General features: G+C 46.1%; 1 protein-coding gene across 1 annotated transcript in view; it reads left to right on the top strand.

The window, feature by feature from the left end:
* NISCH (nischarin) overlaps positions 1-19,534 on the top strand; it is a gene marked incomplete at its 5' end in the record, with an annotated part of 63,112 nt that overhangs the window by 36,958 nt on the left and 6,620 nt on the right. The window contains one exon of the mRNA XM_010851939.1: positions 18,314-19,527. Coding sequence (XP_010850241.1) covers positions 18,314-19,527 — 1,214 coding nt within the window. The remainder of the gene's footprint in view (positions 1-18,313; positions 19,528-19,534) is intronic.

Below are 19,534 nucleotides of genomic sequence, written 5' to 3'. Positions count from 1 at the left end.
CTACTTTCTCGGTCCCTCTTTGTCTCCCGCTATGTGTCTTCTCTCCTTTGCCCCATCCCTTCCTCCCTATCTCCCTCCCTCTTTCAGTCTTTCTCTCTCTCTCCCTCTTTCTTTCTCTGTCTCTCTCCCTCCCTCCATCTGTCTTTCTCCGTGTCTCTGTCTTCCTCCTTGCCTCTCTTGGTCTTTCTCTCTCTTCCTGTATCTCTCTCTCCCTTCTTTCCTATCTCTGTCTTTCCCCTTCTCTCCTTCCCTCCTCTCTCTCCCCCTTTCTCTCTCCTCCTCTCTCTTTTCTTCCTCCCTCTCTCCCCCACCCCTCTCTTTCTCTGTCTCTCTCCCTGTCACCGTGTCTCCCTCCCTCCCACCTACTCCCTTGGTCTCTCCCTGTCTAGTTCCCTCTCTTTCTCAGTCTCCCTCCCTCCCTGTCTCTTGAACTCTGTCTGCATCCCCCTCTGTCTTCCTCCCTTCCTCTTTCTTTCTCTCCCTCTCCTCCCACTCCCCATTCCCTCTTTGTCTGTCTGTCCGTCTCTCTCCCTCCGGCTTAGTCTCTTTCCCTGTCTCTGTTTCTCTCTTGCTCTTTTCCCACTCTCCTTTTCTCTCGATCTCTCTTTCTCTGTGTATCTGTCTCTCTCTTCCTGTCTTTTTCTCTTTCATCTCTCTCTCTCTGCCTTCACACCTCCTTCCTTCTCTGCCTCTGTCACTCTTGATTTCTCCCTCCCTCCTACTCTCTCTCTCATGCTCTCTCTTTCTCCTTCCTTCCCCTTCTCTCTTTCTCCCTCCCTCCCTCCGTTTCTGCCTCCCTCCTTCTCAAACTCTCTCTCCCTCTCTCCCATCTCCTCCTTCCTTCTTCCCTCTCTTTTTTTCCCCTCTCCTTCCCTCCCCCATGTCTGCCTCCCTCTCTCTCTCTCCCCCTCTCCCTCTTTCTCTACCCCCTCCCCTCTTTTCTTTTCTGTCTCTTGTCTCTCTCTGTCTCCCTTACCTTCTCTCTTGATTTGCCTCTGACTGCGTGTCTTTCTTTGATTTAGGTCATACCTGAATGGCCTGCAGTGGTTTTCCCTACTTTCTGCAATTTGAGCCTCAATTTTGCAGTAAGAAGCCGATGGTCTGAGCCACAGTCCAGGGCTTGTTTTTGCTGACTCGATAGAGCTTCTCCATCTTCAGCTGCAAGAATATAATCAACTTAATTTCTGTATTGATCATCTGTTGATGTCCATGTGTAGAGTCTTCTCTTGTGTTGGTGGAGGAGGATGTTTGCTATGACTAGTGCATCCTCTTGGCAAAACTGTTAGCCTTTGCCCTGCTTTATTTTGTACTTAAAAGCCAAACTTGCCTGTTAACTCCAGCTATCTCTTGACTTCCTATTTTGCATTCCAGTCCCCTGTGCTGAATAGCACATTTTTTTTTTTGGTATTAGTTCTAAAAGGTCTTATAGGTCTTCATAGAACTGTTCAGCTTCAGCTTCTTCAGCATTACTGGTTGGATCATAGGCTTGGATTACTGTGATATTGAATGGTTTGCCTTGGAAACAAAGAAAGATCATTCTGCTGTTTTGGAGATTGCTCTCCAGTACTGCATTTTGGATCTTACTGACTATGAGGACTACTCCATTTCTTCAAGGGATTTTTGCCCACGTAGTAGTTCCAATGGTCATCTGAATTAAATTCGCCCACTCCAGTTCACTTTAGTTCACTGATTCCTAACATGTCAACAAGAATCTGCCGGGAATCTGACTTTGAAGGTCAGTGGGATTTGGTTACAGAACTTCCATAGGACTGGGAAAACAGAGACGCTTGGAGGGCACAAACAAAACTTCGTGTGCCCCAGGACCCAGGAGAAAGGAGCAGTGGCCCCACAGCAGACTGAGCCAGACTTGCTTGTGACTGTCCGGGAGTCTCTGGCAGAGGCGTGGGTCGACAGTGGCCTGCCTCTCGGGGTCAGCAGCTGTTCTGGGAGGTGTGCTGGTATAAGTCCTTTTGGAGGTCTCCGTTACCCTACAGGGAGAGAGCACAGCTCCACCTATCAACAGGAAATCGGATTAAAGATTTACTGAACATGGCCTTGGCCCAAGACCCAGTTTTCTCCCTTTCCATCAGGAAGCTTGCACAAGCCTCTGCCCATCAGAGGGCAGACAGAATGAAAACCACAATCACAGAAAACTAACCAAAGTGATCACATGGATCACAGCTTTGTGTAACTTAATGAAACCATGAGCCATGCTATGTGGGGCCACCCAAGACAGACAGGTCTTGGTGGAGAGTTCTTACAAAATGTGATCCACTGGAAAAGGGAATGACAAACAGCTTCAGTATTCTTGTCTTGAGAACCCCATGAACAGTTTGCAAAGGCAGAAAGATAGGACACTGAAAGAGAAACTGCCCCCCGACCCCCCAGGTCAGTAGATGTCCAATATGCTACTGGAGAGGAGTGGAGAAATAGCTCCAGAAGGACTGAAGAGGCTGAGCCAAAACAGAAATGACATCCAGTTGTGGATGTGTCTGGTGGCGAAAGTAGTCCGATGCTGTAAAGAACAGTGTTGCATAGGAACCTGGAATGTTAAGTCCATCAATCAAAGTAAATTTGATTGAAAGTGGTCAAACAGGAGATGGCAAGCGTGAACATCGACATTTTAGGAATCAATGAAATAAAATGGACAGGAATGGACAAATTTAATTCAGATGGGAGAGGCTGGTGGTGGGAGAAACTGGGTCTTTCTCTGGTGGGCAGGGCCTTGCTCAGTGAAGCTTTGATCCAGTTACCTGGTGTTGGGTGAGGTTGTGCTCCCTCCCTGATAGTTTTTTGGCCTGAGGTGACCCAGCCCTTGAGTCTGCAGTCAGGTTAATGGGACCTCCAAGAGGCTTTCTGCCAAGGGGGACCTTTCCAGACTGCTGCTGCCAGTTCCTCCACCCCTGTGGGGACCCCTGGCCAACCCGCGCCGCCACAGGAGACCCAGCTCTAGCAGGTGGTTTGGTTCAGTCTCCTGGGGAAACTGAAAGGAAAGCTCCTTTCCTCTGAGGCTTGGTGCAGAGGAAGGCTTGCTCCTTTCCTCTGAGGTTTTGTTTGTGCCCTCCCAAGACTGGAGTCTCTGTTTGCCCTAGTCCTGTGGAAGTCTTGCAGTCAAATCCTGCTGGCCTTCAAGGCCAGATTCCCAGGGATTCCCAGTCCCTCTGTCAGATCCCCGGCTGGGAAGCCTGATGTGGGGTTCAGAACCTTCACAACAGAGGGAGAACTTCTTTGGTATTACTGTGGGTCACCAACCTGGTGGGTATGGGATTTGATTTTACCGTGATTGTGCCCCGCTTGCCATCTTGCTGCAGCTTCTTTGTCTGGAGGTGACGTGTCTTTTTTTTGGTAGGTCCCAGCACCCTTCTGTCAATGGTTACTCGATAGCAAGTTGTGATTTTGGTGCTCTTGCAGGAGGAAATGAGTGCACGTCCTTCTATTCTGCCATCTTGAACCGGAAGCCCACTGTTCCATTCTTGAAGAGCTGTGTTTTGTTTTTTTTAAAGTGATGTGGGTGGGGTGGTCTCCAAAGCCTTGACTGTTTACTCTGAATTTTACGGAAGAGGTTCCCCAACTGCATTTTATATATCCTTTTTCACAAGGGCATCAGAGGCCAAGAGGCACCTGAATTTATTACTATTTTTTAAATTTTTACTGGAATATAGTTGATTTATGATGTGTTACTTTCAGGTATACAGCAGAGTAAATCAGTTATACATACATCCACTCTTTTTTAGATTCTTTTCCCATGTAGGTCACTACAGAGTACTAAGTAGGGTTCCCTGTGCTACGCATTAGTAGGTTCTTGTTACGTGGTTTAGATACAGTAGTGCATATATTTCAATCTCAGACTCCTAATTTATCCCTCTTCCCCATTTCTCCCTGGTAACTAAATTTTCCTACATTTATGACTCTTATATGAATAAGTTCATTTGTACCATTACTTTTTGGATACTGCATGTAAGCAATACATGATATTTGTCATTATCTGACTTCATTCAGTATGATAATTTCTAGGTCCATCCATGTTGTGGCAAATGGCATTACTTCATTCCTTTTTTATGGCTAAGTATTATTCCATTATATGTATGTTCAGTTCGGTTCAGTCGCTCAGTTATGTCTGACTCCTTGCGACCCCATGGACTGCAGCACGCCAGGCTTCCCTGTACATCACCAACTCCCAGAGTCTGCTCAAACTCATGTCCATTGAGTTGGTGATTCCATCCAACCGTCTCATCCTCTGTCATCCCCTTCTCCTACCGTTAATCTTTTCCAGCATCAGAGTCTTTTCCAATGAGTCAGTTCTTCACATCAGGTGGCCAAAGTATTGGAGTTTCAGCTTCAGCATCAGTCCTTCCAATGAATATTCAGGACTGATCTCCTTTAGGATGGACTGGTTGGATCTTCTTGCAGTGCAAGGGACTCTCAAGAGTCTTCTCCAACACCACAGTTCAGAAGTATCAATTCTTTGGTACTCAGCTTTGTTTATAGTCCAACTCTCACACCCATACATGACCACTGGGAAAACCATAGCCTTGACTAGACGGACCTTTGTTGGCAAAGTAATGTCTCTACCCCATCTTTATCCACTCACCTGTCAACTGATGGTTTAGTTTGCTTCCATGTCTTGGCTATTTTAAATAGTGCTGCAGTGAACATTGGGGTGATTGTATCTTTTTTTTTTTCCTTTGCTTGTATCTTTTTGAATTAAGTTCTTCTCTGGATATATGCCCAGGAATGGGGTTGTTGGATCATATAGCAGTTCTGTATTTAGTTTTTCAAGGAGCCTCAAATATCAGTTTCCCATAATGGTCATAACAATTTACCTTCCTACCAGGGATATAGGAGGGTTCCCTTTTCGCCACACCCTCACAAGCACTTATTGTTCAGTTCAGCTTAGTCATGTCCGACTCTCTGCGACCCCATGAACCGCAGCACACCAGGCCTCCCTGTCCATCACCAACTCCCAGAGTTCACCCAAACCTGTGTCCATGGAGTCGGTGATGCCATCCAGGCATCTCATCCTCTGTCGTCCCCTTCTCCTCCTGCCCCCAGTCCCTCCCAGCATCAGGGTCTTATTGTCAGTCATTTTTTTTAAGAGATATAGTTTTAAAGTATCTTGTTTGCTTGTTTGGTGGCCCAGGTCTTAGTTGTGGACTGCAGGGTGTTTGCTCTTTGCTGCAGCATGTGGGCTCTTCAGGCGCAGCACACGGGAGTTTTCAGGTGCAGCGTGCAAACTCTTGTGGCATGTGCGATCTAGATCCCTGACCAGGCATCAAACCCAGGCTCCCAGCATTGGAATTGTGAAGTCTTAGCCTCTGGATCACCAGGGAAGTCCCATCTCATTGTAGTTTTGATGTGCATTTCTCTAATAATTAGTGATGTTGAGCACCGTTTCATGTGCCTCTTGGCTGTCTGTATGTCTCCTTTGGAGAGATGTCAATTTAGGTCTTTGCCTATACTTCGATTTGGTTTTTTGTTTGATATTGAGCTTATGAGCTCTTTCTATATTTTGGAGATATACATAGTGAAGTAATTCAGAAAGAGAGAAAGATCGCTTGTTAATCCATACATGTGGAATCTAGAAAAATGGTGCAGATGAACTGACTTGTAGGGCAGGAATAGAGACAGAGAGTGGACATGTGGACACGGGTGGGGGTGGCACGAGGGCGTGCCAAGTAGAGCGGGAGGTTAGGAGCCACGCATGTGCCCTGCCAGGTGCAGAGCACTAACGCGAACCTGCTCTGTAGCCCTGGAAACTCAGCTTGGTGCCCTGTGATGACCTAGATGACTAGGGTGGGGGTGAGGGTGTGAGGGAGGTCAAAGAGGAGAAGGAGGATATTTGTATACATATAACTGATTAATTCATTGTATAGCAGAAACAAACACAATCTTGGAAAGCAATTATACTCAAATAAAATTTTTTTCTGATCTTTTATTCATTTTGTATCCTGCAGATTTTCCAGATTCCATGATGAGCTCTCATACTCTTCTGATAAGTGTCTTTGGACTTTTTGTGTATCTGCAAACAGTGACAATTTTATGTTCTTGTTCCAGTTTGGTTATTTCCTTTTCCTTTCCGATTGCTGTGACTAGAATGTCCAGAACTGTGTTGAATAAAAGTGGCGAGAGTAAACATCAGGAGGTCTTGGAGGAAATGTTTTGAGTTTTTCACCTTTGAGAATGTTTTATGTAGCCTTATTATGGTGAGGTAGATTCCCTCTATGCCCACTTTCTGGAGAGTTTTTTTTTTTTTTTTTTTTTTCGTAAATGGGTGTTGGATTTTGTCAAAAACTTTTTCTGTATCTATTAAGATGATCATATGGTTTTAATTCTTCAGTTTGTTAATGTGGTATATCACATTGACTGGTGTATATTGAAAAATCTTTGCATCCTGGGATAAATCCCACTTGATCATGGTGTATGAACCTTTTAATGTGTTATTGGACTTGGTTTGCTAGTGTCTTATTGGGATGTTTTGTGTCTGTGTTGAGTGATACTGGCCGGTAGTTTTCCTTTCCTGTTTTTTACATTTATTTCCTCGGCTGCGTGACGTCCTGGTTGCAGCACGCAGGGTCTTTGTGGCCTCGTGCGGGGTCTGTCTTGGTGGCTCATGGACTCTCTAGCCGTGGTGTCCAGGCTCCAGAACACGCGGGCTCAGCGCTTTCAGCATGTGTGCTTCGGTTGCTCTGCAGTATTTGGGGTCTCAGTTCCCCTACCAAGGGTCAGACCGGTGTCACTTGCATCGCAAGGTGGATTTGTAACCTCTGGACCACCAGGGAAGTCCCTGTCATTTTCATTTTTGTGGTGTCTTTGGTTTTGGTATCCGGGTGATCGTGGCCTCATAGAATGAGCTTGGGAGTGTTCCTTCTTTGGCAATTTTTTGGAAGGATTTCAGAAGGATAGGTGTCAAGTGTTGTCTAAATGCTTGATAGAATTCATCTGTGAGGCCATCTGGTCCTGGACTTTTGTTGGAAGTTTTTGAACCACAGTTTCAGAACTTGTGATTGGTCTGTTCATGTTTGCTGTTTCTTCCTGGCTCAGTCTCGGAAGGTTGTACTTTTCTAAGAATCTGTCCATTTCTTCTAGACTGTCCATTTTATTGGCATATAGTTGCTTGTAGTAGTCTCTTATCCTTTGTACGTCCGTGGCGTCAGTTGTAACTTACCCTTTTTCATTCCTAGTTTTTTTAGTAATTAATTTTTGGTTGTGCTATCTCTGTATTGCTGCATACTCTCCAGTTACGGTGGGCCGGGACTGCTCTCTGTTGCAGTGCATGGGCTTCCATTGAGTGGCTCTTGCATAGCGCAGGGCCTGGGTACATGGGTTTCAGAGGTTGCAGCCCGGGCACTCGATAGTTGTGGCTCGTAGGCCCTGGAGTGTGTGCTGGCTTCAGCATTGCTGCTCTTGGGCTCCGTAGTTGTGGTGCGTGGGCCTGGTTGCTCCATGGCCTGTGAAATCTTCCTGGACAAGGGATCAAACCAGTGTCCGCTTGCATTGGCAGGGGGCTTTTCATGCACTGCACCACCAGGGAAGTCCCTGTTTCTACTTTTCTTGATTTGAGCCCTCTTCCTTTTTTTCTCCCTTTGAGTCTAAAGGTTTATCAGTCTTGTTCATCTTTTTATAGGACCAATTTTTATTTTCAGTGGCCTTTTCTGTTCTCTTCATCTTATATCATTTCTTTCTGCTCTGGTCATTATGATTTCTTTCCTTCTGCTAATGTTGGGGCTTATCTTCTCTCTCTCTGGTTCACGTGGGGTGTGGCTGCACTGGGTGTTTGCTCTGTGCAGGCTTTCTCTAGCTGCAGTGAGTGGGGTTACTGTGTAGTTGGGGTGCATGGGTTTCTCACTGAGGTAGCTTCTCATGTTGCAGAGCATGGGCCTTGGAGTACAGGCTCAAAAGCTGTGGCACATAGGCTTAGTAGTTCTGTGGCATGTGGGATCTTCCCAGACCAGGAATTGAACCCATGTCCCCTGCATTTGGCAGGTGGATTCTTAACCACTGGACCACAAGGGAAGTCCCACGGTTAGGTTGTTTATTTGAGATTTTCTCTTGTGTCCTGAGGTAAGATTGTGTTGCTTCAGCTTCTCTCTTAGACCTGCTTTTGCTGCATCCCATAGGTTTTGGATTGTCATGTTTTCATTGTCATTTGTCTCTAGGTATTTTTTTTATTTCCTTTTTGATATCTTCGATGATCCATTGGTTGTCAAGTAACGTATCATTCAGCCTCCATATATTTGTGGGTTTTTGTAGTTTTTTTCTTGTATCTGATTTCTGATCTTACAGCATTGTGGTCGGCAGTGATACCTGATATGTTTTCAGTGTTCTTAAATTTACTGAGGCTTGATTTAGGGACAAAGATAAGCTCTATCCTGGGGGATGTTCCATGTGCACTTGAAAAGAAAGTGTATTCTGCTGCTTTCTAATGGAATGCTCTGTAAACATCAGTAAGTCCATCTGGTCTGTTGTATCTTTAACGCTTATGTTTCCTTATTGATTTTCTGTCCCGACGTCCACTGGTGTAAGTGGATGTTAAAGTTCCATGCTATTATTTTTTCTTTTTTTTTCTTAATATATAATTATATTTTATTGAAGTATAGTTGACTTACAATGTTTCAGGTGCAGAGCAAGGTGATTTAGTTATACATACACAAATAGATTATTTTTGAAATTATTTTCCATTATAGGTTATTACGAGATACTGACTGCAGTTCCCTGTGATGCACAGTAAACCTTTGTTGCTTTTGCCTGTTTTAAATTAACAGTCTAATTAAATTAATGGGGAACTCCAGGAGGGTTTATGGCAAGGGGTACCTTGCTGGGCTTCTGCTGCCAGGGCCCCTGCCCTCGTGCTGAGCCTCTGCCCAGCTGTGCCTCCCTGGTGGCCCCTCCAGCACTGGCAGGCAGTTTGGTTTAGTCTTCCTGTGGGGTCACTGCCCCTTTCCTCTGGAACTTCTTCATGAAATGATTTGTTTGTGTCCTCCAGGACTGGAGTCTGTGTTTCCCTCAGTCCTGTGGAAGTGTTGTAATCAATTCTCACTGAACTTCAAGGCCAGATTCCCTGGGGAGTATGATTTCTTTGTCGGATCCCGGGGCTGGAAAGCCTGGTGTGGGGTTCAGAGCCTTCGAAACAGTGGGAGAACTTCTTTGGTGTTGTTCTGCAGGTTTGGGTCACCCGCCTGGTGGGAAAGGATTTGATTTTATCGTGAATGTGCCCTGCTGCCCTCTCTCTGCATCTCCCTCCTTGTTTTTGGATGTGGGTGTCTTTTTTTGGTAGTTTCCAGCATCCTCCTGTCAGTGGTTGCTCAACATCTAGTTGTGATTTTTTTTGTGCTCTCACAGGAGGGACTATCTTGAACTGGAAACTGATTTTTCCGTTCTTAAAGAGCTGCTTTAAAAAAAAAAAAAGTGATGTGAGTGGGTTAGTCTCCAAACCCTCGACTGTTTACTCTGATTTTTACAGAAGAGGTTTCCCAACTGCATTTTATATATCCTTTTTCACAAGGGCATTAGAGGCCAAGAGGTACAGGAGTTTATTATTATTTTTTAAAATTTTAATTGGAATATGGTTGATTTATAATGTGTTACTTTCAGGTATACAGCAAAGTAAGTCAGTTATACTTACAGCTACACTGTTTAGATTCGTTTCCCATATGGGTCATTACGGAGGGCTAAGTAGAGCTCCCTGTGCTGTGCAGTAGTATGTCCTTGTTAGTTACCTACTGTATATATAGTAGTGTGCTTATGTCACTCCCAAACTCCTAGTTTATCCCTCTTCCCCATTTCCCCCTGGTAACTGTAAGTTTGTTTTCTGCATCTATGACTCTTTTATAAATAAGTTCATTTGTACCATTGTTTTTTAGATTCCTCATACAGTGATATGTGACATTAGTCCTTATCTGACTTCATTCAGTATGACAGTCTCCAGATCCATCCTACTGTTGCAAGTGGCATTCTTTCATTCCTTTTTTCCATTCCTTTTTTACGGCTGAAAAGTGTCCCGTTACTCACCTGCCAGTGGTGTTTAGGTTTGTTTAGTCGATGTTTAGGTTTGTTACCTGTCTTGGCTATTGTAAACAGTGCTGTAGTGAACATTGGGGTACATGTTATCTTTCTGAATTAAGTCTTTCTCTGGATATATGTCCAGAAGTGGGATTATTAGATCATGTAGTAGGTCTGTATTTAGTTTGTTAAGGAAACTCTATACCATTCTCCATAATGGTTGTAACAATTTATATTCCTACTAACAATGTAGGAGGGTTCCCTTTTCTCCATACCCTCAAAGCATTTATTGTTTAGAGACTTTTTTTTAAGAGATACAATTTTAAAATATTTTCTCCGTTTGTTGATTGGCTGCCCAGGTCTTAGTTGTGGCCTGCGGGATCTTGAGTCGTGCCGTGAGGGATCTAGTTCCCTAACCAGGGATCAAACCCAGGACCCCCAGCTTTGGGAGTGTGAAGTCTTAGCCACTGGATCATCAGGGACATCCCAGAAGACTTTTTTTTTAGTTATTGTCCACTGAGGAGAGTTACGTTACGATGTTGTGTTGGTTTCTGCTGCGCAACAGCATGAATCAGCCGGAAGTATACATACAGCCCCTCCCTCTTAAACCTCCCTGCACCCCAACCTTGTCCCAGCCTTCTGGGTTGTCAGAGAGCATGGGTTGAGCTGTGTGTGTTACACGGCAGCTTCCCACTGCTCTACGCGTGGTGATGCGGATGTTCCAGTGCTCCTCTTTCAACTCATCCCATCCTCTCCTCCCGCTGCTGTGTCCGCAGCTCTGTTCTCTGAGTCTGCGTCTCTATTCCTGCCTGCAGATAGGTTTATCAGCACTGTTTTTCTAGATCCCATCTATATAGGTCAATATTCAATGTTTATTTTTCTCTTTCTGACTTAACATCTCTCTGTAACAGACTCTAGGTTCATCCACGTCTGCTGCTGCTGCTGAGTCGCTTCAGTCATGTCCGACTCTGTGCGACCCCAGAGACGGCAGCCCACCAGGCTCCCCCGTCCCTGGGATTCTCCAGGCAAGAACACTGGAGTGGGTTGCCATTTCCTTCTCCAATGCATGAAAGTGAAAAGTGAAAGTGAAGTCGCTCAGTCGTGTCCGACTCTTCGTGACCCCATGGACCACAGCCTACCAGGCTCCTCCGTCCATGGGATTTTCCAGGCAAGAGTACTGGAGTGGGGTGCCATCACCTTCTCTGCATCCTCGTCACTAGAACTTAAAAAAAAAATTTATGGCTGAGTAATACTCCATTGTGGAGCTTCCCTGGTGGCTTAGTGGTAAAGAATCTGCCTGCCAATGCAGGAGACTCAGGTTCAATTCCTGGGTAGGGAAGATCCCCTGGAGAAAGATCTTTGGGAAAGAAGGCAACCCACTCCAGTGTTCTTGCCTGGGAAATCACATGGACAGAGGAGTCTGATGGACTACAGTTCATGGGGTTGCAAAAGAATCAAATACAACTTAGTGATTAAAACAACAACAATATTGCATTGTGTATGTGTACCACAAATTCTTGATCCGTTCATCTGTCAGTGGGCATCTAGGTTGCTTCTGTGTCCTGGCTATTATAAACAGTGTTGCAGTGAAGCTTGGGGTACATATGTCTTTTTGGACTATGGTTTTCTCAGGTGTATGCCCAGTAATGGTATTGTTGGGTCATATGGTGGCTTTATTCGTAGTTTTTCAAGGAATCTCCATACTGTTTTCCATAGTAGCTGTATCAGTTTACATTCCCACCAACAGTGCAAGAGGGTTCCCTTTGTTTCACACCCTCTGTAGCATTTGTTGTTCATGGATTTTTTTGATGATGGCCATTCTGACCTGTGTGAGGTGATACCTCATTGTAGCTTTTTTCTTTACTTTATGTATTTGACTGCCTCTGGCCTGAGCTGTGGCCCGTGAGATCTTGCTTGTGGCGTGGGGGCTCCAGAGCATGCAGGCTTCAGTGGTTGTGACCTACAGGCTCTGGAGTGCGTGGGCTCAGTGGTCTCGGCACATGGCTGTAGTTCCTCCATGACGTGGGACCAGGGATTGAGCCCACATTGCCTACGCTGCAAGTCAGATTCGTAACCAGTGGGCCACCAGAAATTCTCACCTGATTGTAGTTTTGATTTGCATTTCTCTGTCAATTAGTGATGTTGAGCATCTTTCCATGTGCCTCTTGGCCATCTGTATGTCTTCATTGGAGAGAGGTCAATTTAGGTCTTTATCCATAGTTTGTGTGTGTGTTTGGTTTTGAGCTACATGAGCTGTTCTGTGTTTTGGAGATGTACAGAGTGAAGTAAGTCAGAGAGAAATAAATATTGTATGTTAATGTACATATGTGGAATCTAGAAAAATGGTACAGATGAACGTATTTGTCAGGCAGGACTAGAGACACAGATGTAGAAAACAGGTGTGGATGTGGGGGGTGGCGGGAACGGGAGTGTGGAATGAACTGAGAGATTAGGATTCACATATTTACACTACCGCATTTAAAAGAGAGCTAGTGTGGACCTGCTGTATAGCCCAGGGAGCTCAGCTTGGTCCTCTTTGATGACCTAGGTGGGTGGGCTCGGGGGTGGGAGGGAGCTCCATGAGGAGGAGGATATATGTATGCATATAACTGATCCATTCATTCTACAGCAGCAACTAGCACAATATTACGAAGCAGTTACACTCCAGTAAAATGTTTTTCTCATCTTTCGTTGTTACTGTGTGGGAATGCAAGAGATTTCTGTGTATTGATTTTGTATCCTGCAAATTTACCAGACTCGTTGATGAGCTCTCGTAGTTTTCAGGTTGTGTCTTTAGGATTTTCTGTGTATGTGCAAACACTGATAGTTTTACTTTCTCTTTTCAATTTGGATTTCTTTTATTTCTTTTTCTTCTCTGATTGCTGTGACTACACTCTCCAGATCTATGTTCAGTCAAATTGGCAAGAGTGGACATCAGGAGATCTTGGAGGAAATGTTTTGAGTTTTTCACCTTTGAGAATGATGATAATTGTGGGTTTGTTGTATATGGTCTTTGTTATGTTGAGGTAGATTCCCTCTATGCCCACTTTCTAGAGAGTTTTTTTTTTTTTTTTTTTTTTTTTAAACCATAAATGTGTGTGGGATTTTGTGAAAAACCTTTTCTGCGCGACCTCTTAGTTGCAGCACGCAGGATCTTTGTTGCACTGTGCAAGGTCTTTCATTGTGGCTCATGGACTCCAGTTGTGCGCAAGCTCCAGAACATCAGGCTCAGTATTTGCAGTACGTGGGCTTAGTTGCTCCAGCATGTGGGATCTTAGTTCCCTTACCAAGGATTGAATCTGTGTCCCCCACATTGCAAGATGGATTCTGGACCCCTGGACCACCAGGGAAGTTCTGTAATTTTCTTTTTTTGTGATATCTTTGGTTTTGGTATCAAGGTATTGGTGGCCTCATAGAATGAGCTTGGGTGTGTTCCTTCTTCTGCAGTTTTTTTGAAGAATATCAGAGGGATAGGTGTTAACTGTTGTGTAAATGTTTAATAAAATTCTCCTGTGAAGCCGACTGGTCTTGGACTTTTGTTTGTTGGAAGTTTTTGAATCAGTTTCAATTTTAGTACTTGTGATTGGTCTGTTTGTATTTTCTATTTCTTCCTGGTTCAGCCTTGAAAAGTTGTACCTTTCTAAGAATTTGTTAATTTCTTCTAGGTTGTCCATTTTATTGGTGTATGGTTGCTTGTGACAGTCGCTCAGTTGTATCTGCTTCTTGGTGACTCCGTGGACTGTAGCCTGGCTTCTCTGTCCATGAAATTCTCCAGGCAGGAGTACTGGAGTGGGTAGCTGTTTCTGTCTCCAGGGGATCTTCCCAACCCAGGGATCGAACCCCATTCTCTCATATTGCAGTCAGATTCTTTACTGTCTGAGCTACCAGGGAAGCCCAAGAATACTGGAGAGGGTAACCTATCCGTTCTCCAGGGCATTTTGCTGACCCAGGAATTGAACCTGGGTCTCCTGCATTGCAGGCAGATTCTTTACCACCTGAGCTACCAGGGAAGCCCCCCATAGTTGCTCATACTCTTAAAATCCTTTGTATGTCCGTGGTGTCAGCTGTAACACCCTTTTTTGTTCCTACTTTTTTTTAATAATTAGTTTTGGGGTTGTGTGTCTCCGCTGCTGCATGCGTGCTTTCCTAGTTGTGGTGAGCCGGGGCTTCTCACTGTGCTCATCGCAGTGGCTTCTCTTGTTGCACAGCACAGGCTCTAGGTGCACGGACTTCAGGCATTGCAGCACTTGGATCAGTGGTTGTGGCTTGTGGGCCCTGGAGCACGTGCTGGCTTTGGTATTTGCTGCTCGTGGGCTCAGTGGTTGTGGTGCGTGGGCCTGGTTTCTCCGTGGCATGTGGAATCTTCCTGGACAAGGGATCAGACCAGTGTCCCCTTGCACTGGCAGGCAGATTCTTATCCATTGTACCACCACAGAAGTTCCCACTTCTAGTTTTATTAATCTGAGCCCTCTCCTTTTCTTTTCTCCCAATGAATTAAAAAGGTTTATTAATTTTGTTCATCTTTTCATAGGATCAGCTTTTAGTTTCATTGATGTTTCTTATTGTTTTATTCATTTCTATTTTGTTTATTTCTGCTCTGATCAATATAGTTTCATTCCTTCTACTAACTTTGGAGTTCTTCTTTCTCTAGTTCTGTAGGAGGTGTGTGTGTTTATGTGTGTGTGTGATTGTGCTGGATGTTGGCACGGGCTTGTGTGTGTGTGTGTGTGTGTGTGAGAGAGACTGTTCTGGGTCTTTGCTGTGCACAGGGCAGACTGTTCTGGGTCTTTGCTGTGCACAGGCTTTCTCTGGTTCCTTTAGCGGGTGGGTGTGTGTGTGTGTATATATGACTGTTCTGGGTCTTTGCTGTGCACGGGCTTTCTCTGGTTGCAGCGGGTGGGGATTACTCTAATTGCAGTGCATGGCTTCTCATCGCGGCTTCTCTTGTTGGGGAGCATGGCTTCTAGAGTTCAGGCTCAGTAGCTGTAGCACACAGGCTTCGTTGCTCTGTGGCATGTGAGATCTTCCTGGACCAGTGATTGAACCCACGTTCCCTGCATTGGTAGGTGGGTTGTTAACCATTGGACCGCCAGGGAAGTCCCACGGTTAGGTTGTTTGAGATTTTTCTTGTGTCCTGGGGTAAGATTGTATTGCTATCAACTTCCTTCTTAGAACTGCGTTTGCTGCATCCCATAGGTTTTGTATTGTCATGTTTCATTGTCATTTGTCTCTAGGTATTTTTTATTTCCTCTTTGATTTCTTCAGTGATCCATTGGCTATTTCATAACATTGTTTAACCTCCACATGTTTGTGGGGTTTTGCAGTTTTTTTTTTTCTTGTATTTGATTTATAATCTTACAGCATTGTGGTTGGAAAAGATACTTGATGTGATTTCAGTTTTCTTGAATTTATGGAGGCTTGATTTGTGGCCAAAGATACAATCTGTCCTGCAGAATGTTCTGTGTGTGCTTGAAAAGAAAGTCTATGCTCTTTTTGAATGGAATGCCCTATAAATATTAGTTAAGTCCATCTAGTCTAATGTATCTTTAGGGCTGGTGTTTCTTTATTGATTTTCTGTCTGGATGATCTGTCCATTGAGTTCCCTGCTATTATTGTATTACTGTTGATTTCCCCCTTCTTTGCCATCTGAGCCACCAGGGGAGCCCTTAGACTGTTAGCATTTATGTTCATATTGAGGTGCTCCTGTGTTGGGTACATACATCTACTTGAAATTGTTGTATCTTCTTCTTGAATTGATTCCTTGATCATTATGTCGTGTCCTTCCTTGTCTTTTTAATATTTATGTATTTCCCTGGCCACACAGCCCTTGGTCGCAGCACGCGGAACCTTTGATCCTTGCTGTAGCCTGCACGATCCTTAGTTTCGGCGGGTGAACCGTTTGTCTGCTGAATCTAGTTCCCTGACCGGGGATCAAGCCCCAGCCCCCTGTGTTGAGAGCGCAGAGTGTCTGCCACTTGACCACCAGGGAAATCCCATTTCCTTATCTCTTGTAACAGTTGTTATTTTAAGGTCTATTTTCTCTGATATGTATACTGCTATTTCAGCTTTCTTTTGATTTCCATTTGCATGGAATATCTTTTTCTATCCCCTCACTTTCGGTCTGTATGTGTCCCTAAGTCTAAAGTGGGTCTCTTGTAGACCGCATATATATGGGTCTTGTTTTATATCCATTCAGCCAGTCTGTGCCTTTTGTTTGGAGCATTTAATTTACATTTTACATTTAAGGTAATTACTGATAATACATGTTCCTATTGCCATTTTCTTAATTGATTAGGATTTGTTTTTGTTGGTCGTCTTTTGTTCTCTTGTGGTTTGATGTCTGTCTTTAGTGTTGTGTTTGATTTGCCTTCTTCTTTTTTGTTTGTGTATCTGTTAGAGATGTTTGGTTTGCAGTTCCCATGAGGTTTGGATTCTTTTGTGTTTTTAATTTGACTGCGCCCGTTGCGGCTTGTGGCATCCTTATTGTGGCACGCGGGAACTTTCACTGTGGCACTCGGACTCTCAAGTTGTGGCACTCAGTCGCTGTGTGGAATGTGGGATTCTAGTTCCCCGAGGAGGGATCAAACCCGAGTCCCCTGCATTGCAAGGCAGATTCTTAACCATTGGACCACCAGGGAAGTCCCTCTTGAGATTTTGCTATAGCAGTCTTTACGGAAGGTGGTTTTAAGTTGCTGGTCTCTTGATTTCAAGTGTAATTCTGATTTCCTGTATTTGTACTCCCCTTGTGGTTGCTGATTTTGATATGATATTTGTGTGGGGGTGGTTTCCTACTGTTACTTTATGTTTGCCTTTATTGTTGAGCTTTCCCAATTGTGCTTTTCTTGTTTCTAGCTTTGGCCTCCCCACCCCTACCTCCGATGGCGCGCGTGCGTGTGTGTGCGCGCGCGTGTGCACACACGTGTGCATGCTGAGTTGCTTTGGTCGTGTCCAGTTCTGGACTGCAGCCTGCCAGGCCCCCCTGTTCATGGGATTCTCCAGGCAAGAATCCTGGAGTGGGCTGTCACGCCCTCCTCCAAGGGATCTTCCCGACCCAGGGGTCGAGCAAATGTGTTCTTTACCGTCTGCCCCGCCCCCACCCCCGCCCCCAGGAGTTCCTTTAGCATTTGTTGTAAGGCTAGATTGGTGGTGTCTATTCTCTTAACTTTTGCTTCTCTGTAAAACTTCTCTGAATCTGAATGAAAACCTTGCTGGGTAGAGTATTCTTGATTGTAGGTTTATCCCTTTCATCACTTTAAATATATTGTGCCACTCTCTTCTGGCTTGCAGTTTCTGCTGAAAAATCATCTGATAACCTTATGGGGATTTCCTTGTGTGTTGTTTGTTACTTTTCCCTTTTGATTTTAATATTTTTCTTTGTATTTGACTTTTGTCAATTTGAGTAATATGTTTTAGCCTGTTCCTCCTTGGGTTTATCCTGTATGGAACTCTGCACTTCCTGGACTTGAATGACTGTTTCCTTTCCCATTTTAGGGAAGCTTTTGGCTATAATCTCTTCACATATTTTCTCAGGCCCTTTCCCTGTCTCTTTTCTGCTGGGACCCTACAATAGGATGTTGGTGTGTTTAGTGATGTCCCAGAGGTCTCTGAGGCCATTTCTCATTTCTCTTCATTCTTTTTACTTTATTCTGTCCTGTGGCAGCGATGTCCACTTCTCTGTCTTCCAGCTCACTCACTCATTCTTCTGCCTCAGTTATTCTGCTCTTGACTTTTTTCTAGTGTCTTTTTCGTTTCACTTACTCTCTGTTCTTTTAACCTTCTGTCTCTTTGTTAAACATTTCCTGTATTCTCTTGGTCTGTGCCTCCATTATTTTTTCTGAGATTTTGAATCATTTTTACTGTTACTACTCTGAATTCTTTCTCAGGTAGATTGCCTGTCTCTGGAGGAGCTTGAATTTAAATGTGAAGGTCCTCAGACCCACCTGTCCCACTCCCTACCCCTCTCAAGGTCACTGGGTTCCCCTGAAGAAGACTGTTGTCAAGTTAGTCCACGGCCTTGAGCACTCACTGCCTTTGGGGCTTGTGGCCAGTGTCCCCAGGAATGAGGCGTCTTCATGACGTGGGCAGGACTGCACTGGATGCCTGTGGTCTGAGGCCCTGGCAGTGTGGCTGCCCCAGCCTTCCAGCACTTAAGCTCCCTATCAGGGTGCTTGCTAGGAGCAGGCTTGACTCGTTAGGAGGCTTTGAGACCCATGCATTGGTTCCTCAAGACCAGGGGGACAGCAGCAGAATCTGGATGTGGGAGGTGGGGGCATCCCAGCCCAGCATGCCACTGACCTGGCCTCTCCCCGCACAGCCCCGAGCACGCGGAGCCAGAGGTCCAGGTGGTGCCTGGGTCCGGCCAGATCATCTTCCTGCCCTTTACCTGCATTGGCTACACTGCCACCAACCAGGACTTCATCCAGCGCCTGAGCATGCTCATCCGACAGGCTATCGAGCGGCAGCTCCCTGCTTGGATTGAGGCCGCCAACCAGCGAGAGGAGGGCCAGGGGGAGCAGGGCGAGGAGGAGGAGGAGGAGGAGGACGTTGCTGAGAATCGCTACTTCGAAATGGGGCCCCCAGATACAGAGGAAGAGGAGGAGGGTGGTCCAGGAGAGGAAGAGGAGGAAGAGGAGGAGGAGGAGGCTGAGGAGGAGCGCCTGGCTCTGGAGTGGGCGCTGGGCGCAGACGAGGACTTCCTGCTGGAGCATATCCGCATCCTCAAGGTGCTCTGGTGCTTCCTGATCCACGTGCAGGGCAGCATCCGCCAGTTCGCCGCCTGCCTCGTACTCACCGACTTCGGCATCGCTGTCTTCGAGATCCCGCACCAGGAGTCGCGGGGCAGCAGCCAGCACATCCTCTCCTCGCTGCGCTTCGTGTTCTGCTTCCCGCACGGCGACCTCACCGAGTTCGGCTTCCTCATGCCGGAGCTGTGCCTGGTGCTGAAGGTGCGGCACAGTGAGAACACGCTCTTCATCATCTCCGACGCTGCCCACCTGCACGAGTTCCACGCCGACCTGCGCGCCTGCTTCGCCCCGCAGCACATGGCCATGCTGTGCAGCCCCGTGCTCTACGGCAGCCACACCAGCCTGCAGGAGTTCCTGCGCCAGCTGCTCACCTTCTACAAAGTGGCAGGCGGCTGCCAGGAGCGCAGCCAGGGCTGCTTTCCCGTCTACCTGGTCTACAGTGACAAGCGCATGGTGCAGACGGCCGCTGGGGACTACTCGGGCAACATCGAGTGGGCCAGCTGCACCCTCTGCTCGGCCGTGCGGCGCTCCTGCTGCGCGCCCTCCGAGGCCGTTAAGTCCGCCGCCATCCCCTACTGGCTGCTGCTCACGCCCCAGCACCTCAACGTCATCAAGGCCGACTTCAACCCCATGCCCAACCGGGGCACCCACAACTGCCGCAACCGCAACAGCTTCAAGCTCAGCCGCGTGCCGCTGTCCACTGTGCTGCTGGACCCCACGCGCAGCTGCACCCAGCCACGGGGTGCCTTCGCGGACGGCCACGTGCTCGAGCTGCTCGTGGGCTACCGCCT

This window comes from Bison bison, unplaced genomic scaffold (assembly GCF_000754665.1).
Source record: "Bison bison bison isolate TAMUID 2011002044 unplaced genomic scaffold, Bison_UMD1.0 scf7180017864304, whole genome shotgun sequence".
NCBI classification, from domain to species: domain Eukaryota; kingdom Metazoa; phylum Chordata; class Mammalia; order Artiodactyla; family Bovidae; genus Bison; species Bison bison.
Note: the sequence above shows the minus strand (reverse complement) of the source record. Positions and strands in the feature narration are given on the sequence as shown.